Genomic DNA, 23,586 nt, shown 5'->3' with positions numbered 1-23,586 from the left:
TTTAATAAGGCAGATGTGCCAAAACCCCATTTTTAAGTTTTGAATCTGTAATGGTTTACACATTACTTCCTACACAAGATCTGACAAATTTAATTATAATATTGCATAAACATATTATGTGGGGGAAAAACATTTTTTTTTGGTAAGTTTAGTTTCTTTTTTTGTATTATATATTTTTTGCTCTTGGGAGTACTTTTAACAAATTTGGCTCAAGTGTTGAAACATATGGACACCCCTATATTTGGTGCTTCCATAATAAAACCATGGTCAATCTAAAAACATTGTTTTTTTTTCTAATAATGCTTTTATAGAGAGACTTGTGAAATAACATTCTGGTTATTGATCCAGTTTGTTTAGAACCTAAGTTTACATAGCTATGTTTTCCTTTAGATTTCACAGATTTTATTAAAACAATGTGGACAGTTTGAGGTCCTGGCTCAGCTACAACCATCTAGTACGTGGATAAATTAACATATGAATTAACCATAATTGGTCGCTGTATCTTAATTTGTATCTTAAACATACAACGTCCTTGTGTAACATTATGGGAAAATAAAAATAAATCAGTCTGGCAGCGATACACTGACATGGGCTGACAGGCCAATAGGAGAGGAAGAAGCCATTTGTTCCAAGGGAATATTTAAACAGCTAGTTTACAATTCATAATTACACTCAGCCTTAATATTACTTTAATCTTTGAAACATATCCTTTGTTCTGATCAAACAGATCCTGCGATTCTATCAGGGGAAACAGATTTATTAGCTTGTGAAATGATATTTAGAAGATTTGACCAATCTGTTAAAAAAGGCAAACCTACCAAATATCAACGAAATGTACGCAGACCTCTCAATTTCAAGAAAGTTTTTAAAAATTCTCAGACAATGATTGCACTTTTAGCAAAATCCTAACTGACCTAAAATAAAGAAAAAAACAGTCTGATTTAACATCAGTGAGAAATAAGGTTGGCAGATAAAAAAGTTTATGCAAAAATCTTGTTTCAGTTGTATGTACGGTTCTTTATTAGTCTGATTTCCTTCTCGTAAAATAAGGAGACAAGTATATCATAAAACTTTTATTCTTGTATTGCAGTGTCACAACAGTTATTTCACATTCACCTGCGAAAACACTTAAATAGACCCTTATTTTATTTAAATAACAGAACATACGCTCTGATTTACAATTCCCTCACAGTAGAGATATACTGGCTTCGGAAAATGAAGCCCCAATTAAGTCTAGGTAACAATACCCACCAAAGAGTCAAGCAAGTTTCAGCGGTGGGACTGATTCTCTTGTTAAGGGGGCAGACGGGTTTTTAAGAATGTCCCAGCAGTGACAAGACATGTATTGCACTATTACTGTTGTTAGAGGCTTAACATCTTCCAACATAAATATGCAGAAACGTTTAGGCATAAACACACCCGATAAATCAATTCATTTAGGCCATGCAGTGCGACTGCAGTGCAAAGTGCTTCCAACGCAGAGGAGAAATCATATTGCTTTTCAGGTTTCTGTAGAGAGTGCTTTTTCTATTTGACAACTATGAAAAAGCTAAGAAAAAAATAAACTGGAACAAAATAAAAAATCAACTAAAAAAAGGCAAATAAGAAAAGGCAAAAAGACAATTAAATGTCTCTATAATATATTTAGCCAGTGTGGTGAATGTCAATGTCCAGTCCCACCATCCAGGTGCGCGTTGAGTAGAAAGCAAAGTACCGTTTTGTGTTTGTTATGATAAAAAAAAAAAAAGAAACACCTGAAGGCAGCAGCAGGCAAAAATAACAACAGCAATGTTGTATCTGTCATCCTAAGACATATGAAACGTGTTCCTCATTTATCCAAATTTCTATTTCCAGCCCAGCGACTTGTAGGGCACCGAAAACGTAGACGGTCCGACGTAGGAGTGGACTCTGACGTTTGAAAGTGATAAACCTGCTCATGCGGCCCAAAGTTTAGAGCTCGACCGGGAGGGAGGGAGAGCCGAGGCCCTCTTCCAACCACGGCACAGAGGAGGGAGTGTAGCGCGGCGCCACACGCCGATGGATGCGGCGCAGCCTCAGCAAGTACAGAATAATGGAGAGCAACACGATAAAGAAACAGACCAGGAACAAGTAGTGGTTGTTGATGAAGGAGAAGCTGTGTCGCCAGTGAGAGTGTGCTCCCTTCGGACTCTCCTGAGGGATGTCCCTGGAAGGAAAAAAAAAAAAAAAAAACGCAACAAAACACAGTTAGCAGGTAAGTTCCAGAACATTCTCAATAGATATGGAAAACATGTCTTTACAGGTCGTGTATTCTGTCCTATACCCTTTCTTCAGATTTCTGCAGCTATTATCCGAGCAACCTATCGAGTCTTATACCAATTGAGCTTAATATCTTATTATAAGCTTAATAAAGACTAGATTTGTCTCCTTTGCTTCTTAAATCCATCGCTGTTACCAGCCAATCCTGATGAGGATATGGATATTCTGGCATTTTTCTGGATTGTGTGAAAAACTGGCTGAACCAGACTGGATTTCAGGAGATAAAATTACCCCAAGCAACCAAACAGAGAGGGGCAAATGTAAGAATCGGCCCATCTTACCTCAAAGGGAGAAACCGCGTCCTGTAAAGAATGGCTCCAAGAGTCCACTGGACCTCTTTATCGTAGACCAGCAGGGCTGTCTTCAGGTTCTTGTAATCGGTCGGGAAGGAGAAACCAGTGTGCAAAACTTCGTACATCCACGCAGATTTAAAACACTGGTACCTGCAGACGTGAGAGTAAAGGCCCGCCGTGTCCCGCTGTTACAACTCACAGGTAGGTGGACTTCAGAGACCGTCTGGTAAATCTACGCGTGGCTTACTTGAGCCGGTGAAAATCGGCATGCGACGCATACAGCCCGGAGTCAAAGCGCTCCTTCAGCGTCTTCCACTGGGTGGCGCAGTAGCCCTGTGAATGGTACACCGCAACAGAAGGGGGTTACCAAGGCAAAGACATGGATGCTGAGCACTGAGCTATATAATACACTGGAGTGCTGATTTTGCCGAAAAACTGAAGTCACTGGCCGCCATCTTGCTACTCCCTACTCTCACAGAGTCCCATAGGATTTGGTTGCAACAACAAGCAGTTTTCGGGCTGTGTGAAAATTTTCACAGGTAATTCTACAGTCAGTGGATGTACTAACACTATTAACTACTAGGAAATGATGTGCTGAAATATTTTACATGTTATTCATATTATATATATATATATATATATATATATATATATATATATATATATAGATATATATATATATATATATATATATATCTCTCTTATGTTTTTGTATATTGTTATTTATATATTTATAAATGTTAAGTATATATATTTAAATGAATAAAATGCAAAATATTTCAGCACATGACTTTCTCAGTACTTGATAGTTTTAGAACATAACATAAAACTATATGGCATTTGACATTTTAAAAGTCTTAAGCCCCCCCCTGAACATGAGAAAATCCTCGTTATTCGATGCTGTAGCGCACATATTCCCTAGTTACTGAGGGGAAATAGGGAGTACCAATATGGCGGCTGGTGGCTTCAAAGCGACTCGTTCTAACAGCCGGCGATTAGCACTCCAGTGTATAATATAGCTCAGTGATGCTGAGGCGACTGCACCATCTGACCTGGAAGAGTATTACACCAACACTGTTTAAATACCCAACGTATCTATTACGTCACAATATATTCTATTCAAGACATAAAGAACTAGTCCAACTAACATGTAGCCTTAGTTTCCCACTGACCTATTTCTTCCACAGGGTTAATGCTAAAAGACATGGGGATAAAAGCTTGGAACCTTTAGTGATTTTACAGACGATAAATAGTTTTCCTATAGTGTTTACCTTGGCTGCCTGGGCGTATTTAGAGGCATTATAATCCCCGCCCATGCGCAGCACGTCCTCCATGCAGTAGTAGAACTCGGAAAAGCCATAAAACTGGCTGTTGCTGTAGTCTATCGGCGGCTGGAAGACGCCGCTGAGGGACGTCCGGCTCTCGTCGGTCCTGTTGAGGAACGGCTGCAGGATCCGCCTGCACTCGTCGAAGTCCCCCGTCCCCCGAAGGTGGAGCCTCTGAGTCGGCGGGCCGACCTCGTCCTGCAGGTCGGTGGGAAGACAAGGGTCCGGGAGGGGAGACTCTGCCGTCTCGCCGACGCGCTCCCCTGAGAGCCTGGAGGGGTCGACAACGCACGGACGTTAGAGCGCGCCGGTCTGAGCAGCGGACGTTCAAAAGAAACGCTGAAAGCAGACGGAGCGCAGAGCTGTGGCGCTCACTTGTTTCGGGCAGCGGTGTTTCTGACGAGGCTCTCCTCGTATCGTTGGCGCGCGGCGTTCCCCCCGAAGCCCAGGAAGGTGGAGACGTAAACGCGATAGACGTGGTCGGTGACGTGTGCGTCACATCCCAGGTTGAATTCTGCAAGCAGGTTTTTGGCTACTTCCTCCTGTGGAAGACAGACAGGGTGTCAGGCCGCTGGAACGTTTCTACGTTTCTCCGTTTAAAAACCACGAACGTCAGAGTTTCATTGGGATGTTTTATGATAGACTGACACAAAAGTAGTGTATACTTGTGAAGTGGAAGCAAAATAATACATGGTTTTCAAAATCTCTCATGAATAAATAACTGACACATCAGGTTTGTATCTGTATTCAGACCCCTTTACTCGGATACTCATAAATAAAAATGGTAACTAATAGTTAACCTTAGAATAACTACAGCTGCTTTGGGAAGGCCTCAGGCATGTTACAAAGCATCAAAAAGCAGAGCATCTTACCCCAAGGAACAGAAACAAACCATAATCCCAAGATCTGAACTTGTCACAGAGCACCCTTTAATCCATAGTCTGGGAAGGGAAAGATTACAGAACAGTAAACCTACCAAGACAAGGCCCTCCACCTAAACCACGAGTCTCTTTGGCCTTTCCACAGTGGAACTAACAACTAAGCTTTTTAAATATCGAATAATAATTATAAAACAAGATTTAAGCAGCTTTCTAGTTTCTCATGGAATAATTGTATCTCCACCACAGAAGAGCACTAAAAGTAGCAGTAATATGACTTTAGATCTATTTTTTTTAACCAGTTGGAAGGTATGTGCTTTTATTTTCCGCAAATATAAACATCCCAAAGAACGAAATGTCTCCATCTCCTTTTTGTAAAAAGTTAAATTTTGCTGTATTTCAAACCTAAAAACAGAAATAAAATGGTGGTTCTTTAAAAATGACAAATTCTAAGTTGTCTTCTTTCAGCTTATAAACAAGTTTTATTCAGCTGGACTGATGGCAAAATGGGCTCTTTGTAAAAGTCGCTGACCTCTGAGCAACACTGACTGGCTCCGTTCCACACCGCCTCCGTGAAAAGCAACTCCTACTGCGTCAGCGGCTACTCCTTGGAGCTCAAGGTGAGCACACGCGAGAAGTACAAGTTCATGGCATAAAAAAGGGGATATAAACAAACTTTTCATTCACCCAGCGTCTGAAAAGTTCTCTGTTGCTGATTATACATCGACTCTGCAATTTTTTAGTTCTACTGAATATGGGTGAGTACATTGGCCACCAAACCTTAGATGTTTTTGCATTTAGAATAATCTAATTGTGTTTTAGCTGACGTTAATGGACATCTCAACCCACACTTCACCATTTTATAGGAATCCGAGTAGAAAACAGGGGGCTATTTCTCTCTGGCAGGAGTCCGGCGGACCGTAACGGAGCAGAAAATAGACTTGTTCCGTATTTTGGCGGTGAACAACACAGAGCGCGTCCGCTGACGTTTGGAGAAGTCACAGAAAATGTGGAACTGTTCTCATTAATCAAAAAATAAATAAATCAAAAAACGTAGTTGCTCCGTCGGACAGACGCGCCTGTGCGTAAACGGGGCGGTCACGGAGGATGTGGATTTTAAGGGTTACTCAGAGAGGATCACTCATGGTAACTCTGGAGGAGCGGCAGGGATCCAGAGCTCAGGTGGAAGTATCTGTTTCAGGACAACCATTAGTCCTGAGGACTGCTAACCTGGCCATTATAAGGGGAGAGGCACAAAGAAAACCACAACAGATCAAAGTAAGTCACGTGCTCTGGATTTTGAAAACCATTAGTGATTTTTTTTCTTCCACTTTCATAAAAACATATGAAAAGTATAAATATGTTGCAAGGCACCGTGAACATGGAAACATATACAACTGTACTTCACACTTTGACAAACACGTTTTTAACACAAAATCTTCAAAAACAATAACATAAGCTAATGTTTGCATTATTATATCCTCATGGTGGTGGTGGTGGGGGGAGAGGGGGGGCATGAAACAACCTTACAGTATGCTTTCAACAGTGATGGATGGATAGCAGATCATCTCCGCGGGACAAAATGGTTCATAGAGGTTTTAACCAAGGAATGAGAGAGAGATCGGAAGGAGGGAGAGAAACAAAGCGTGAGCCACCGAACGCCAACGACGTAACAAGAACAGAATTGGTTGTAGATAATGACCTGTTGTGGAGAGGCAAAGCTTACAGTTTTGGGCACTTCATATGCAATCTGGGTGGAGACGCCGCCCATGTCCAGGACCCCGGCTGTCCTTTTCCTCATCAGCGCTTCCTGCTGATCGCTGCCTGGGACATGCACCTCCACCACAGCTTCTCCATCTGGGACAGCAGAGAGGTCACTAGTAACCGCCTTATTCCTTCCCAAAAACAAATCTAATCGTGAAACAGCAAAGTTAAGTTCTTACCATTGTGCTCATGGTTAAATCGGCCAAGGACGTAGTTTATCCCAATCCATGCATAAACACCTAAAACACACAGAAGCTATTAGGTTTGATTATATTTAAATCTGTACTGATGTTTGAATAGAATATAACTCAACGCATCCTAAATGTACCTTCTTGTTTTCCAGAAATCACCTCCACGTGGGAATCAGAGAAGAGGAAGTTGAAGTGAACTGGGATATCTGTGCGCAGATCTTCAAGAATGGCTTCCTGGTGACTGAGATAAAACACATTAACATTAAAAAAAAACATATTTTTCTGCTGTCCCTTAACATTTATCATTAGTCCCATCACGCTTACCTCTCTGGTAGGATTCTCATTCCAGCCGTGCACAGGATGTATAGCGGTGTCTCTTGGTGCTTATGTTTGGGAATGTGTTGAGCTGCAAAGCTCAGGAGAGGATATATGTAGTCGCTGGCCTTCTCAGGTGTTTTAGCCAACTCAGCGATACCTTTAGAAAAAAATTTGATAAGAAAAACAGCTTTTACTTTAATCACTTGTATTCTGCTATAAAACTGCATTTTATACAGTATTCTTTCCAGTACTTTAGTAAAGTGAGGGGTGACATATTTGGGTCCTTCTCCTTTAAGAAGTTGACCAATAAGCTTCTTACCAGGCTTGATCTTCATGACCACTGGCTTGCGGTGTTGATCTCGCATTTGCCGTATGTCCAGTAGTTCACGGGGATTACCGTTGTGCCGGGGCCAGCAGTACACAAACACCCTGGAGCCACTGCTGCCGCAGTCCACCACCAGGCCATAGTTCAGGTTGGGGTTGCTCGTATCTGTCGCCTCTGAGTCAGTGGCTCTCGCCAGGTGCCTTTGGAATGAGAAACACAGGATTAAGTCAGCGGCGGCTCTGGGAGATCCGCGCGGGGGTAGCAGCTCTAAGTTTAGCGTACCGGTGGAAGGGGGCTTCTTCTCCAATCCAGCTGGTGCGCGTCTTAGCGGACACAAGCAGCAGGTAGAGCAGTCCTATGAGGCAGAGTGCCAGGCCGACGAAGAGCAGCTGTCTGAGGGAAGGACTCAGAAGCCGAGGAAGAACCTGAGACGACAGGCTGAAGTGCCACGACGCCGGGAAAAGGCACGAAAACCCAATCCTGTCCACAAATAAATAAATCACAGTGAGCCTCAACGCCGCGTGCCTGGATGTTACAGATGTGGCGTCTTGCAAATGCATTCATGGCCATTGAACTTTTCAGCATTTTTTCACTTCACAAACAGACTTTGGTGGATTTGATTGGGAGTTTAGGTGAAAAAACCAACACATTATTAGCTGTATGGGGAAACTGAAAAAACATAACGTGCATATTCAGTCCCTATAGATCACCTTGTAGAACTATGTTTCGCTGCAGTTACAGCTGCAAGTCGTTTGGGATGTCTCTACATAGCTAGAGACCCAAATCTTTGCCCATTCATCTTCTCAAAAGAACTCCGGCTCCTACAGATTGGACAGAGGATCAAGTTTTCCCTCTCAGTTTAATTTAGGTCTAAACATTGACCATCCCATTCAAACATTAATGTTCTTTGACCTAAACCAATACACAGTTCTCATGTGACGTCATTTATCAGGGCACTGATATATAACCACCATGACGGTAGGCAGAATTGCCTTTAGAAATGGCTGTGAAAGTTTTACTACCGAAGAGAATTTCTTTAAATTTTATGTTTTACAAAGCTTTCATGTTGGGAGGATGTGCAAACGTGCAGACGGTTGGGCAAAGTGCAGTTTTCACTACATACAAAAATCCAGAACAAACGAGGGATCACAAACCGAGGAGCTGAGTGCTGAACGCCGGCGAATCTGGATTGGAACCATCAACCGCAAGGATCGACCATCGGAAACGGCAAAAATCTGCTCCGATCTGTTTTATTCTGGTAATTCACGAGATGATCCAAGATTTCTGACTTTACGTCAGAGATAATATAAGAAATGTATCCCTTTAATCATGGGAAAACATTTTATTTCTTGAAAATTTACAACTTTTCAACATCAGAAAACATCTAAGTTCTCTCTCGTGAATAAAATTAATCTCAATTTCATTTTCTTTGTGGAAATGTACTCTTCGGAGACAAATCATTTATTTTCTTTTGTCTACAATGGCCATAATACAATTTGTCTTTTTTTATTACGAGAATAAAGTCATAATATCAGGTGTACAACAATAAAGAATATTAGAAGGATAGTCGTATACGAGCATAAATTCACACAGTCATTTGCACCATCGTGCAGTTATCCTGTTTACATTTACAACCACCTGAGCTGTGGATATGTGCAGCTCCTCAAAGGTTACCATGTGCCTCTCGGCTCTTTCTGGTTTGCAGATTCATCTATACAGCGTTTGGCTGCATATTCTGATAATACGATCTCTGAAGGCAAGTGGCAGCACTGGATTTTAACTTAAAGTATCATAATAAAAGGAAGGGGGGGCTGTATACTCACTACAACTTTAAAAATTAAAGTGGAAAACATGCACCTTTCTTCACGTTACAATTATACACCTCCTTGTCTTTGTTTTTACATAAAGCCCTTAAAATCTAACGGATTTGTGATTGCAAAGTGACACAATGTGAGAAAAATAAAAACACTTTCAAGTGACAATATGTAGCTTTTCAGTTCCAGAGGGACACAGTACACTTGTTCATATCTACCTTCCCATGGTGCAGATTGTCCTTTAGATTTATCATTCATCGGTCCTCTCAGGGGAGCGGTCTGGGCTGACTCCACGGCTCCGTGGCCCCTGGTCCTGCCATCATTATGACCTTCAAGAAGGAGGAGCAGCAGAAACTTAGAAACCTTCATCAACAGCAACTCCATGGCCTCCCAGCCCCGGAAACAGACATTATACTGCAGCAGGGCCAAGCCTGCTGTCTCTCCTAAAACCCGGTGGACTCAAGCTCCGCTCCGTTAACTTTAGAGGGATAAATCAAATGTATAACTTTGAGCAACCAAAGAAGAAAAAGAAAAAGAAAAATCGTAATAGAAATGACATTACAAACCACACGTTTTAATTTGAGCTGAGAAGTTAACGTCAGATAACGCAAAGCGTTTCCATACCTGTACAGAGAAAGTCTCGTAGGTAACAGGACGTTAAGCAGAGAGAGCCCGGAGAAGAAAATTTTTTTCTGACTGCACCTTTAATGGCGGGGTTTTTATATCACTAGGTCATGTTAGATTCACAGATACTCACACAGAAAACCAAGTTTTCCCGGGAAACGTCATCCAGATGCTCGCCGCTGGCTAACTCACATCAAGCGAGAGGCACAGCTTTGCTAAGTGACGTGTAACGTGTACGAGGTGCGTTCGATTATAAGGTCCGCGTATACCGACGTTCGGGCGGGCTCCGTTCAGATATGATCTGTCTAGATATAAAACAGAATGCAGGGGGTATGTGGCCTAAACCAAAGGCTGTATATGGTATATTTTAAAAGTCTACAAGATATCTATATTTAAAAAAATATTTTCATCCCCGTAGTCTCTAGTTGAGATGTGTTATGCAACCAAGTGCGCTGCCGTTCAAGTGATAAAAAGAAGCGCATGTTCCCGGCGAACTTGCGCTTGTGTCGCACAGGAACTACGGGGGCCGCGCAGGCACAAACTGTTCCAGCGACTTTTATAATCGCGCCTGTAGAAATTAAAAAAGGGATGTGAAAATCCATACTATTCAGCCACAGGTGTAGACGTGTCTCCATACCGGCGTAGAAAGCATTGACAGCCGGTAAAACGGTGCCTGCTTCCAGCGTTTGAACTCCAGTCATGGTTAAACTTAGGATAAAGTTTACTTGTTGTTCATGTACAAAAAATAGTTTTCAACTAGTATATTTTGATCAAGGCAAAAATAAAAATATGAACATGTTTTAAGTAGAAGCTGAAAGGACGTTAGATCAAAACAAATACTCAAATGATCCAATGTTTTGTATTTTTTTGTGAATGCATTAATTTGGACTGGATGTGAAATTGACCCATACCTTTTATAATGTAACTTCTAATATGTGCTGTGAATTGATGCCGTATAAATAAGTCTGAATTAAAGTATAAAAAATATAAAACGCTTAAAATGAATGAGTTCTTTCTAAAATCATACACATAATCAAAATACTTTCCTTTTGTGCGAAAACATCTACAAGAAAGTCTGGTCAGGTATCTTTTATCTGACCCATACGATAATATACTTATATATAAAGTTTAGGAATGTGAATGCAGAAGCATTGCATGTCAAAGACAAAAAGGATTATTCTATAGGAACGCTTATCTATGTACGTGGAGGGCTCAGCAGAGGTATTCTATGTAGAGAGGCAACAAGACAAGAAATTATGCAACAGAAAGAAAAGGCTCTTTGAATGTCTGAATTTATAAGCCAATCATGCGATAATTACTCATCCCTCCATCCATTTTCCAAACCGCTTAATCCCTCATGGGGTCGCGGGGATAATTACTCATATATATATATATAGCATCTGTCAAAATTTAGAGCAATGTAAGAAAAAGAAAGAACAATGTTAAAATGACACAGTGATGGATAAAGATTACAACTTGCACTACAAGTTTTAAAATACTTTTTATACTAAAGGGTAATAAAGGTTTGTTACATAATATTACACATAAAACAAAAACGACACAGCATTATTATTATAACAGAATATTTACAATATCTACATTTAGCATCATAAAGTTACAGCTGTCAGCCATCATTTGTCCTTTTCTGCTCACCATCTTCAACCAGGAAACCCTGTGAATGTACAAACTTTCTGGATCTCGTTTGAAAGGTCTGCAGAGACCTGGCAAAAACACCCAGAATGATGCTCTTCCTTGGATTTTGTTTTTACTCTTTCCTCCATAATTTACCTTGATTCAGCAGACCGCTGCTGTGACCTGAAGATCTTTTATGAGAAAAGGTGTTCCAGCAAAATCAATGAATGGCATCCACATATTTGTGAGCCCCTCTGCTGCATATGCTCGGTAAACCTTTTTGGAGTAGTAAAGGTTTTTCACCTCAGCAGAATGATAAAAAAAATTAAACTGGGTCCATTCATCCATCTGGAAATGTGACTTTGGTTGACCACAAGAAAGGCAGTTCCTGATTAAGGTTTTAAATGTGGTGGTTGTTGGTCCTGCTGAAATTGAAAATCTTCTTAACCATTTGCTTGATTTTTTTTTTCTTGTCAAAGGGGCATTCTGGGACTTAATGCTAGGAGGATTCACAGTGGCAAGTGGAAGGGTTACTACCGGAACAGCAACAGTCTCACTGCCTTCTGTCAGGTGATGCCGCAGCTGCTGGGTATTCAGAAGCTCTATTATCTTGTGTTTAACAAACTAGTATTTGTCATCTTGGCCAGGTGCTGTAGATAATATAGTATGTTTAGGGGTGCAGTTGTTCAGTCTGTTAGGATCCCTGAATGCAGCTTGAACAAAATAAGCTTATTCTGCTTTGCCTTTTTGCCTATGGTGATTGGCCAGACACTGACCGATGGCATCCTTCCTTGTATCGACCAGGGATGATCCAAAGAGCAGACCACCTGCTGTGATTGGACCTATGTGATCAGAATGTGGAGAGGCTGCAGAGAGAAGTGGTTGGACCACTGAAACATCTGATAGTGGAAGAATAATCATTTTCAGGATTATTCTGCTTGAACATTCAGTAGAATAAGGCACATTTAATCAGACAATTAAAATAACCTTTAGAAAATAACAACTTGTGTGCAGGTACTAAACACATTTCTCATTAATCCCACAACACTGTGTAAAACCTGTTTTTATAGGTCAGATATTATTTTTAAATATCGTGTTTTCATCAGATGTAAGCAGAAATTCATCACAACTAACATAAATAAAGGTTTAAAAACATCAGTCTGTGTGCAATTAGTCTATTTAATATATTTCACTTGGTGAATTGAGGTACTGAAACAAATGCAGTTATATTTATTTATTTGCACTTTTACCATTTGTTAAAGCAGAAGATATGTTAGGTCACATTAAGATGCCTGTTTAAACTTAACTTGACAAAACTTCTTGAAATGTAAAAGTGTAAAGCTCACTTTAGCAAAGATCATTTAGAAAAACCCTCCATTGACCCGGCGGGTTTAGCCGTTTCCCCAACTTTTTCTGTTGCTTGTCACTCAAAACGCTTCTAATGAAAAGTTTTTTAATTTTTTCAGTACGTTATGCATGCACATAATTAACAAGAACTGCATTCAGACATGTTAAGCGCTGAATCACTAACAAGTCACATAAAAACTGAGTAAACAGGCTAGCAGTCCAACAAACTTTACATCATAAAAAGGTCTCTAAAGATGTATGTGTTGAATCAGATATATCTTTAGAGACAAACTGCTGCCCTGCACGAAGTCTTTCTGGGTCAAAATGTCTCCTTCAATGGATACTAGCAGCTGGAACTTTAGTGAGATAGTTAAGTGGATTGTAACTTGTAAATGTGGTGTTTTATTTTACTGTTCTTTAAATATATTGAGTATTGGTATAAATATGTGGCGAAATATTAAACTCTGACCCTATGTCAACAAATGTCTATTTAGTTACTTGAATGAGTATCATGGACAAAAAAAAAAAATCATGTAAGAGTATGAGTACCAATTTGTCCGTTGAATTAAGGTTTTACAATCAACACAAACATCAAAATTTGTCATTGTTTCATTCAGTCTATTGTGAATTTGTTGTCATTGTTTAATAATAATAATCAAAACATTTTCTACAACACTTTTCTTTTTGTGTTTCAGTCACATCAGAAATACATGTAGGCCAAAAAGACCACCAGTGCCCATATAAAACAGGTAATGAAGACTTACAGCTTTCCGTAACAGGGAAGTGCTAATATCAGTCTGTTACAAAATAACAAATATAGATTATACAAAGAGACTCTCACAAATATAGAATTTAAAGTGTAAAATTGGCATTTGGATTTATTCAAATATTTTAAAAAAAAACACTTCCCACCTACTTCAGGAGGGGCCTCAGAGTTAGAATCCTCCCCTCTGTTTACTACACCCAGACAACTTTGACGCGTCTGAACCTCCTGCAGTCCAGCCACTCTCGCTGACTGATCCGCCAGCAGTGACTTACATCCACGTACTTGAGCCTCTTGCTCAGTTGAATCATGCTTTTCACAGTGCTCATCTGCACATCTGTTCGCAGCAGGTCAACGTGCTCTATCCTTCCAAGTGGCAGGGGCCGTGAACCAGTGGAATCTGCATGCAGATCTGCATCCAGATTGACATTGTGCAGGGCGTCCTGTAGGGCACAGTTCAGAAGGCACGGCAGGGAGATCAACGAGAGCTTCTCCAGTAAAGGAGAACCAATCAGAAGACACTTGATGATTTCCTTTAGAGACGTCCAGGACATGAGGGGCTTCATTTGGTCGTGCTCATAAGAGAAACTTTGGAGATTTGAGAGAAAACAGGGAAAAAAGGAGAATAGGATTAGTTTGACTGGCTTCCAGGGTGTTTCTAATCACACTAGATTCAATCTCTTACTCGGAGCCTGACACTGTTCTGGTGTGGACAATCAAAATATCTGCGTGTACGCACATCAACAATCTCCTTCTCTCCAACACCGACGCTGTCTGTGAGGTTGTTAAATTGAACTGCAAACTATAATGAGCACAAGGAACAGTAACATACTGTTTATGTAATCCATACCATACCATTCCCCCTTTAATGCTGGACTCTAGCCTGATGGCAGGCAAGAGACCAGCATTTAGCCGACATGTCCCAAAACATTTGCAGCTGCCATTACAGCAAAAGGTTTTAGAAAGTATGAATTCAGGAGGGCTGAATGCAAACGCACGCCAACAACCTTCAAATTTTTAGTTGTACATTTTTTTAAACCATACATATTTTTCTACGTCTTATACACTGCTTTGCGTTGGTCTATCAAACAATCTCAGTCAAATAAATTGATGTTTATTTAACCCGAGAATGTATGAGAAAATTCAAGGTGTATGAATTATTTTGCAAGACATTGTCTATTCAATACTTTAACAACCTTGGCTGTGATGTCACACAACTGCAAAATTTGCTTTTAAAAAATTAAGGCAGAGAGACAACATTAATGAAAACACAATCTGACAACTGCTGATTCCTGTGTGTACTTGAACCATTTCATTTTTTGTTATTGCTTGAGAACAGGAATACACACATGACGACTCCCAGAAAATAGAAACGTATGGCTAAGATCTCTCCATGCTGCTTCTATTTCTATGTTTCTACTGTGTTCATTATGTCAGTGACACAATGACAATGATTAATTCACATTTTTTTTCCTCAGCAGACAAAATGTTAGATGTTTTTGTGATCACACCCCAATATCTTTGCAATTTCAAGAGTGTAGGATCCCTCTGAGAAACTGTTGGAAATGTTAGACTTTCCAGAGTGACTTAAATCTCTTTTTCGACCAATTTTGCCCAAAGAAAAGAATGTCTCAAATAATTATGCACAACTTCATATAGGGCGTTGACTTCCTTAGGGCACCTCCACCCTCAATAAACAGACAAACAACTGTAATGCACAATCAATTAAGCATTCAAGTTTATGCAGCTTGGAGTTAGAAAATATGTGTAAAATTTATGCTTTTAAATTTTAAAAACTGCTTCTAATTCTATGTTTCTATAATGTCACTGGCACAATTTTGCTGTAAGATGTGGTGTATTTTTGTAAAAATCATGCTCATACGTTGAGTTTATAACAGAAATAGGCTCTAATTCAAAGGTGACACAAAGATGTGATTACCTGAGCTTGAGAGAGCGGAGATCTGGCAGCTTTGGGAGGTTTTGATTACCCTGTTGATCGTCATCAGTTTCGTACTGCGGCGCAGCGGGAGGCTCAGCAGAGATGAGGAGGTGTCTGAGTTTGGGACAGACTCTAATGAGCTCCAGGAGCGGGGTGTGAGGGCTGGTTTTCACCCCCTCCAAAGTCAGAGAGATCAGTGAGCAACCTGCAACTTGCAAGGCAGGAAGGAGATCCGCCATTGGGCCGGAGTAGATAAGCGAAAGACTCCGCAGCTGGCCTGACCAGTTCTGGAGATCGGCAGTCAACCGGGGCCACTGGCTCCTTCCACCTGCATCTCCATGTCTGTCTATGTTCACGGATAAAGAGGTCAAGCCTGGACACAAAATTCCTAAACTCCCCAGAGACTCACAAGTTACACCTTCAACATCTCTCAGCTGCAGGATCAAGCCTGACTGGGACACAGCTTCCTCCGTTTTAAAGCAAAAGGGCCGGTCATCGTTCGTCAAATCTTCAGTGTCACAGCCATCCCCCGCAGAGGATGGACTCTCCGACTCTTCCCTCTCATCTCCATCATCATCATCATCAGCCCATTCTGCCTCTCTCATCTTCCTCCGACCATCCATACCCTGCCTGCGGGTCCTGTCCCTCCACACCACGTGCAGCCTGGAGACGCCTTCCCTATCAGCGAACTCATCTGCCTGGCTGAACTGTCTCTGCTCGATGAGGCGGCAGGCCGGCCCAAGGCCCTCCAGGGCCACTCTTTCCAAGTAGGGCAGAGAGAGAAGGAGATAGGCTGCTGTCATGACAGAGTCTCCTTCCTGTTCCCCAAACCCGATATCCAGAGCCGACAGACTGCTGAGTGGGAGAGGAGACGGGGTTGAGGAAAAGGACGGATTAAAAGCCACGCCGCCGAGAGGAAGCAGCGCAGCCGGGGAAAGGAGGTGACAGCGGGACACATTGAGGTGCTGCAACGAGCCGCAGCAGCGGGCGACTGTTTGAATTACGCTCCCGTCGCAAGGCATGCCGGCCAGGGAGAGCGATCGAACGGCAGGTAGACGGGAGAGAGTTTCACAGAGGACTTTTGGAGGTAGCTGCTGGGCTCCGGAAAGGTCCAGACTCCGCAGACCCTGAGAGAAAAGCAATCATTTTCAGAATTATTTTAAAGAAAAATAAAAAAAGAAGGAATAAACTTCCTGTTGGTAAGCATGAGATAATCAAACGACCCCAGTCCATTTTTCTAATTCGTTTTCAATACGAAAGCTGCACAGAGTGATCTGACTTGATCAGAGAGTCACTACAGATGGAGATGTCTGTGGGCTGAAAGGATCTCCTGTAGAGGTCTGTGTTACAGCTCATCTGAAGGAGCCTCTCACCGAAGACGCTCCTTTGTGTTACTACAGTCTCGTAAAGAGGAATATCTGTGATGTTTCTTTGTTTCACGAAGCATCTGTCTCTGCACAATCATCTAGAGCGGTTCTAAAGGAGTCCCCAGGACAGAAAGCCTTCTTTATTAACTTGTTGAACTATTTTAAGTTACTGGATCTGATGCTGCGACCCCAACAGATCATGGCAGAAGAGCTTTCACTCTCCACCACAAACTTATAGAAGATCTGAAGCATTTTGCTGCAAACACTGAAACAGCTAAGCTTTCACACAAAGCCAACTGCAAACGGACCTTCACTGCTGCGTTTCTGTTCCTGCCGTTGTCTATGTGAACACTGAGGTATTCAGACCCCTACGCCCAACTCCACTTCTTCTACCGTGATGGAAAGTGTTTGACTTACTCCCGTTTCTCCTGAAATCTACAAATATCCCTTTCATTATGATCACATTTAAGATGATCGTTCCTACAGCATGCCACAAAACACTCCACCGCTGATTAATGCGGATGATATCCCTGATGTCTATAGAACAAGCAAATAATGCGAATCTGAGTCTGCACCTTCATGACACTTTTGCTGTTACTTGTCTTCCTGTCTTTTACACGATGCGAGCGTTGGAATCCAAGTCAAATTCCTTGTTTGTGCCCTCAAACTTGACGAATAAAGTTGATTCTTATTTTGATGTTTCAGTGTTAAGATCAAGCATATGATGTTGAAAGCAAAGGACAGACATGCTTTATTGTGTCCTACCTGGCAACGGGCAGCAATGTGGGCACACAAGGCCGGTGTCACCAAGCCAGGACACCTTTCTAGAGACAGACCTCGGAGGTGGGGGACCAGCAAGAGGTGGAGGGCTGCCCGAGACAGCTGCTTTCTGATGGCCAGCAGCCACGTCAGCTCCTCCACCAGCTCACCAGCTGTGATCACAGACATAGGTTTATGTTGTTACTGCTCTAGGAAATTACTTCCAATCAACCGGAAATATAGAATTGTTTTAAATAACACATATGCAGCAAACATCTATATGAAAGTCCAGGACATTTTAGGCCGAAATCTAAAAAAAAACTACTTTATTCCTATTTAAGGTACTGTGAAAAGGTATTACAGATTTCTTCTGTTTGTACAATTACATTTTAACAGATTTTTATAGTAGACAAAGGTAACCTGAGTAATAACACAGGTGCATATCATAAGAATGTTTCATTTATTGAGGTAAAATAGTTATCCAGACCAACATGGCCCTATGTGGGAAAGTAATCCCCCATAAACACAATAACTGGCTTTGCCAACCTTAAACGCAACAGCTGCCACCAAGCATTTGGAAAACTGCTGGGGAGTCTTAAAAAGTCATGGAGGAATTTTTTAACTTTGCTGAAATGACAACACAAGAGTTTGTTAGCCTGCATGGGCCGTTTAAAGGCGCACAGAGGTATCACAGTTGGAGTTAAATTTAATTTTTAACTTTAAGCCATTCAGATGTGGACTTCCTGCTGTGCTTGAGCTCATTTTCCTGTAGCAGAACCCAAGAGCGCTTGAGTTGATGCTCAAAGCAGATGGCTGCACATTACCCTTTGGGATATTCTTATAGAAAGTAGAATTCGTTATTCCATGATTTATATTAAGTCTTCCAGGTCCTGAGGCAAGAATCAGCACCAGAGGATCACAATACCACCACTAACTGGACTGTAGGTATGGTGTTATTTTTCTGATATACTCTGTTAATTTTACAGCAGATGTAATGGGATGTCAACGTTCCAAAAAGTTTCACTTTTGTGGCTTAATTGTCAAGATGCCGAGTCTCTTTTCCACTGTTTCTACTGTTGTGGATAATGGCTCCCATTGTAGCTTCCTGCGTTGGAACTGAATTTTCTAGATTGATAGATGACAATGACGTGGTTTCTCTTGGCCAACATCGGGTTAAGCGATTTCTTGCTTCTACAGGTCAGACAGTAATCACGCCTGGATGTGACCGGTGAAATTGCCCTCACGGTTCCAAATGTGGGTAATTATGGATAATGAAGTGTGGGAAAAATATAATGAAAGTCTTTTCAAAGCAGTTGACATTTTGATGATGCAGTGTATAACTTTCCACGATACTACAATTAGTGGCACCACTGGTAAAGATGTGCAAAATAATGTTAGATTTTGCTGCAGTCCCATAATCTCACACTAAAAATGTCAGAACAATCCAAATAAGACAATTTGGCTGGCAGATATCCCCACAGAACAAAAAATTGGATTTACAAAATTACTGGTGGTAAACTTAGTAGCACTGTAAATTGCAAATCCCCTATAAGTAGATGTAAAATTAGAATATTTATACAGAATCCATGACTTTTAAAGGGCCATTTCTCTTAGAAATTGTTAAAAATAGGAAAGACATGAAAACATCCCATTCAAATGAGACAGATGTTTGTTGGCGAGTCAAGTAAAAAAGCCACCGGCATAAACTAGCTTACTGATAACACTCTTAAAGGAGCATAGCGTAAATTCCAGGATTTTTGCAGACGTCTGCCCCCTCTGGCGACAATTTGAAATGACACCAGTGCTGTGTACGTGCATAGAAGATGAGGGAAGAGCATCTCCCGCTGTGACTGCACAGATCTTCTGTTTAGAAGGTTATGAATATTGAAGTTAGCTCGTATTCTCTCGCTAATGCACTCATTACAGTGGAGATTAAACAAAGTAGCAGGGTGAACAAGAGCATGCAGCGCGTCACACCCACGCGCACGCCCAGAGGATTCGGCCTGAATCACTCTCTCATGAATTGACTAATCCAGCCCATAGAGGCAACCCAGTAAATAGAGGATAACTCATTTTCACATCAGGCAAATTGTAAGGGGATGTATGGGAAAGAACATAAACAATATTTAACTTCAAAAACTTGCATTACGCACCTTTAGACTTTGTGATAAAACTGTGATAAAACAAGGCTGGACAAAGGTTAAAGTTTCTCTCGCGACCTCACACTGGGAGGAGGGTGGTAAGACAGGTTAAACAAACTGATTTTGCTAATAAAATGCTTTGCAAAACAGGATGCGCTTATTTTAAGAATTTTTTTTTTACACAACTGTACGCTGCATGCATAATAATGTCGGTATGCCGCTGCAGCATACCAAGCTAACGTTGCTTTCCATGTTTGTTTGTTTCATTATTATTTGGTCTGTAGCCAAACTCACGCAGTTGGTTGAAAGGCCCCATGATGTATCTGAATGAGTACTGATCGAGGTAGTTGTCAGCATAGTCTTTCACCCACAGGTCCTTCATGTTGTCAGCGAGGCTCAACAGGCACAGCCGAGCCAGAGAAAGGACCCGATCATCGTCATGATTCCTCCCGCAGCTCCCAGTGCTCCTCACGTTCCTCAGACACCTCTGCCTGGGCCGGGCCTTCGCCTCTGCCTGTTCATCCGAAGCCCGAAACAGAGGCATGGTGGGCTTTCAGCAGCAGGCGATGCTGAACGCTTCTGCATATGAACAGAATTTTACACAACACTGAAACACAACAAACTTGTTTTCAATACATGGATTCATGTTTAGTTTTTCATATCGGATTTTTTCTGAACGAATTTCAATTGTTATAACTAACTAGATTTAAAGCCACACGTTTTCTCTAGAACATATTATTCTATTGGTTTTGCAGTAAACAGTTATTCAAGTCCACGTCTTTGATACGGGGGACCCAGATTTGAATCCATGCTGCGTCAGGAAGGGCATCAGTTCTAAAAGCTCTGCCAGGTCTGTGAGAAGATTTAATGACTTGCCGTGTCTCTCCCTAAATAAGGGAACTCATTGTTATTCAATCAAGCTAAAATCTCTCCTCCTAAAAACAAGCTTCCTCTCACACATGAAGTTGACATCGCATAAAACAGCTGATCACAGTTTGTATATTACTTTTTTTCCCTTCTATTTTGGTATTTTTAATCAAATTCATTTAGAATCGTATTTTTGTATTGGGCTGCAACAAAAATGTTTGATTATGTGGGAATGCTGCACTGTTATCAGTAAACCCTGGCGAAAATCACACACAGCAAAACGATTTGCGAAGAGGCCGGCTTAAATCAGCATATTTCATTTTCTGATCTTCAGCCAATCACTTTTGAGCCAATGCATTCTGCAAATTATACGGTAAAAATCAAGATGATTTGAACTCCCAGCGATGTCTCCTGCAGAACTGCTTCATCATTTACTACTTCCACAATAAATAAATAAATAAATAAAAAAAATATTGTCAAGCAGCCGACTACAAACCTCCTTAGCCCCACCATTCAAGTACCTGCTGAGCAGCCTTTATTATCGCTATCATACCAATCAATCAGAGAAAAAACCCAAAAGAGAGACATTGCTCGGGTAAATCAAAGTAGTATAAGATCAGACTGTGTACCACAGTACCAGGAAATTATGTATCAATATGCTTTAAGAGTGGTGTATGCACAGAGAAACTAATCAGATGTACAAATTTAAACAGGAACATAAACGGATTCCCAGCAGTTTAAATTCTGCAGAGGATTATTAACGCCTGTCAGCTTTAGTTTCGTAATATCCGTCATCGTTTTAGGGTCGTCGGGCTCAAACATGTTAGGCTGAACCATACGAGTCCATCACAGCTTTAGTATCTATGTAGAAATATGTCAAAAGTCGCTGGTCCACCATATTTATAAGCATCAGTTGTTCATCGCGATTCTTGTGCCTCTTGTGACGTCATCAACTCAAACGCGCACAAAGCAGAGAGTTTGGACCTGTCGTTCCCTCCGCTTTAAAAACGTTGTATTTTGTGAAGTCCTAATGTGAAAAAAAAAACATAGTTCCTAACTAATCCGTGTTAGTATTCTCAGTGTGCTAAAGTTGTTAATGAAAAAAAAAAATAAATAAAACACAGCGTGGAAATTATTTTTTAAAAACGCCCACATTTTCCCCTAAAACTAGAGCATGCAAGAGCATCATTTATAGGTTCTGCTTAACAGGTCCAAGCAATAAAGAAAGAAAACAAATGACGTTATTCGCTTTTAATAACCAGCTAAATGTAATGTTTACCAGCTCAGTTAAAGAGGGACGGGAGGGTTTGAGTCATAGCACATAGCCTACCTTCCAGATTTAACAGCTGGAAGTCTGGTAATGTGAAGAAAGAATGAAGAAGGGGATTAATATGAGAAACTCTTTGACGTTACTTCCTGATTACCATTGTGACATTGATTAAATTTACCTGAGTGTAGTCTCTCAGGAGCTTCTCCCTTCAGGTGGTTGCAAATAAACAAAGCAGGATTTGAGTCCAAACACGTGGAGTCAGCTTTCCATTACCTATTAACATTAAATCTGTTATAACTTTCACTTATGATGAGCCAGTGATTCAAAGTTGGGCTATTTTAGTCCTGTAAGACAGAAAGCTGGGTTTAACCACCACTATCAAGTTCTTTGACGCGTTCAAAGGTCGCAGGTATTTCCAAACATAGATACATAAATAAAGAACAGACCCACATTGGCTGTAGCGCATAAATTACGGCCGCCATCTTGGGGCGGGTGACCTGAGAACAGCACAAGGATACCAGAGGCGGATTCCCCTGTCTTCTCACGATTCCTCATCAACTTATCGGTAAAACGACAAACAATCATGTCATGTTGTTGCTTTATTTTTAATCCTTTACTTAAAAAATAAATAAAAAAGAAAAATTGGTCTTTTGGTGTTTCTTTTTCTTTTCTTTTTTCTTTTTTGCTTTTTACATATTCGTGTTGTGTTTTTAATCACCGAGAGAATCAGTCTTCACTTGAATCATGTTCACTTTAACCTGATGTCAGATATCAGTCAGTCACCAAACACTGTTTTCTACCACATTTTTAATTTATAATTTTGTCTTATTAATATGAAAGGATGCAAATGTTAAACAACAAAGACAAAGTCCACAAAAACCCCCACCAATCTTTAATCTTTAATTTCCCTTACTGATGGAAAAGGCAGTTAATTTCCTTTTTTGTGGCAGGGAAATTGACAGGATCCTTCAATATAGAATATATATAGAGATAGAGATACAGAAATATAGAGATATAAGGATATAGACATAGAGAGATAGATATTAATGTAGAGAGACAGAGATAGCGAGTGTCCATGCAATTATATATATATATATATATATATATATATATATATATATATATATATATATATGTGTGTGTGTGTGTTTTTTTAAATATATGAGAGACTGCTTTGACAAGTATTTAATCATTAGAATATTATATTACAGTCTACTTTCCATTAAAATATTTAGATACAGTGAACAATGTATACATGCATATATATATAGCTGTATGTTTAGGGTTTGCAAAAAAAAAAAAAAAAAAAAAACCCTGTGAAAATCCATTAAGTATTTGGCGAATTTTGCTTGAATAAAAGCACTGACAATTCGCTGCTCCTGCTAAACACATTACACTGAGCACAGCTGCTGACCGCCCCAAGATGGCAACCCCACGTCTCGGCAGCGCCCATAAGTGACAGCAGTTGATGCAGGGTCTAGTCTTTATAATGTCCATGTTTCCAAAGACACTCAAACTAAGTCATTAATATTATGATATTTAAACATTATGAACATGAGATAAAGGTCACGCCACTGAGAAAAAAACATCACCGATACAAGAGTGGTGTTAAAGTGATATTGAATCCCTTTTTGCCATACACACACTGGTGAAAACAAAATAATTGGGACT

The 23,586-nt window shown here is 40.7% G+C and overlaps 3 protein-coding genes across 7 annotated transcripts in view; all 3 read right to left on the bottom strand.

Annotated features, from left to right (window-relative positions):
* LOC105926860 (ectonucleoside triphosphate diphosphohydrolase 4) overlaps window positions 1–9,532 on the bottom strand; it is a 33,732-nt gene extending 24,200 nt beyond the window's left edge. Inside the window, exon 1 of the mRNA XM_036144457.1 lies at window positions 9,425–9,532. Coding sequence (XP_036000350.1) covers window positions 9,425–9,432 — 8 coding nt within the window. The 5' untranslated portion in view covers window positions 9,433–9,532. The remainder of the gene's footprint in view (window positions 1–9,424) is intronic.
* Window positions 1–9,535, bottom strand: part of LOC118556504 (ectonucleoside triphosphate diphosphohydrolase 4-like) — a 33,735-nt gene extending 24,200 nt beyond the window's left edge. The window contains exons 1-12 of one of the 3 annotated variants that reach the window (XR_004932106.1): window positions 9,425–9,535; window positions 7,675–7,872; window positions 7,387–7,592; window positions 7,074–7,224; window positions 6,887–6,990; window positions 6,738–6,797; window positions 6,497–6,651; window positions 4,292–4,458; window positions 3,863–4,187; window positions 2,839–2,924; window positions 2,580–2,741; window positions 1,755–2,185 (exon numbers count right to left, since the gene is read on the bottom strand). Coding sequence is in view for 2 of the 3 variants with exons in the window: in XM_036144458.1 (XP_036000351.1) it covers window positions 1,951–2,185; window positions 2,580–2,741; window positions 2,839–2,924; window positions 3,863–4,187; window positions 4,292–4,458; window positions 6,497–6,651; window positions 6,738–6,797; window positions 6,887–6,990; window positions 7,074–7,224; window positions 7,387–7,592; window positions 7,675–7,872; window positions 9,425–9,432 (1,857 nt within the window). In the remaining variant the exon portion in view is untranslated. Of the gene's footprint in view, window positions 1–1,150; window positions 2,186–2,579; window positions 2,742–2,838; window positions 2,925–3,862; window positions 4,188–4,291; window positions 4,459–6,496; window positions 6,652–6,737; window positions 6,798–6,886; window positions 6,991–7,073; window positions 7,225–7,386; window positions 7,593–7,674; window positions 7,873–9,424 lie in introns of those variants that run through there. The other 2 variants (XM_036144458.1, XM_036144459.1) reach the window with 2 other exon arrangements.
* A 3,811-nt stretch (window positions 9,536–13,346) lies between these two features.
* si:ch211-214j8.12 lies at window positions 13,347–22,300 on the bottom strand. Of its 3 annotated transcripts, XM_036144454.1 has the most exons (6): window positions 22,094–22,300; window positions 21,976–21,999; window positions 20,073–20,357; window positions 17,644–17,810; window positions 15,512–16,638; window positions 13,347–14,160 (listed from the first exon to the last, which is right to left on the bottom strand). In XM_036144454.1, the coding sequence occupies exons 3-6, from the start codon at window positions 20,320–20,322 to the stop codon at window positions 13,767–13,769; spliced, it is 1,938 nt and encodes a 645-aa protein (XP_036000347.1). In that variant the 5' UTR covers window positions 20,323–20,357; window positions 21,976–21,999; window positions 22,094–22,300; the 3' UTR covers window positions 13,347–13,766. The 3 variants fall into 3 exon arrangements, with proteins under 3 accessions (XP_036000347.1, XP_012718813.2, XP_036000348.1); XM_012863359.3 differs by lacking the exon at window positions 22,094–22,300 and having other exon boundaries at window positions 21,976–22,068; XM_036144455.1 differs by lacking the exons at window positions 17,644–17,810; window positions 21,976–21,999; window positions 22,094–22,300 and having other exon boundaries at window positions 20,073–20,258.
* Between the last annotated feature and the right edge of the window lie 1,286 nt (window positions 22,301–23,586).

Source organism: Fundulus heteroclitus, chromosome 12 (genome assembly GCF_011125445.2).
Source record: "Fundulus heteroclitus isolate FHET01 chromosome 12, MU-UCD_Fhet_4.1, whole genome shotgun sequence".
Taxonomy (NCBI): Eukaryota; Metazoa; Chordata; class Actinopteri; order Cyprinodontiformes; family Fundulidae; genus Fundulus; species Fundulus heteroclitus.
Note: the sequence above shows the minus strand (reverse complement) of the source record. Positions and strands in the feature narration are given on the sequence as shown.

Bases quoted from the DNA above. Each gene is read 5' to 3' on its own strand.
- si:ch211-214j8.12 (XM_036144454.1), bottom strand. From the start codon at position 20,322: ATGCCTCTGTTTCGGGCTTCGGATGAACAGGCAGAGGCGAAGGCCCGG. The intron at 16,639-17,643 runs GTAGGACACAAT...CTTTTCTCTCAG, and splicing joins ACATTGCTGCCCGTTGCCAG to GGTCTGCGGAGTCTGGACCT. The intron at 14,161-15,511 runs GTAATCACATCT...AAATCTCCAAAG, and splicing joins CTCCGCTCTCTCAAGCTCAG to TTTCTCTTATGAGCACGACC.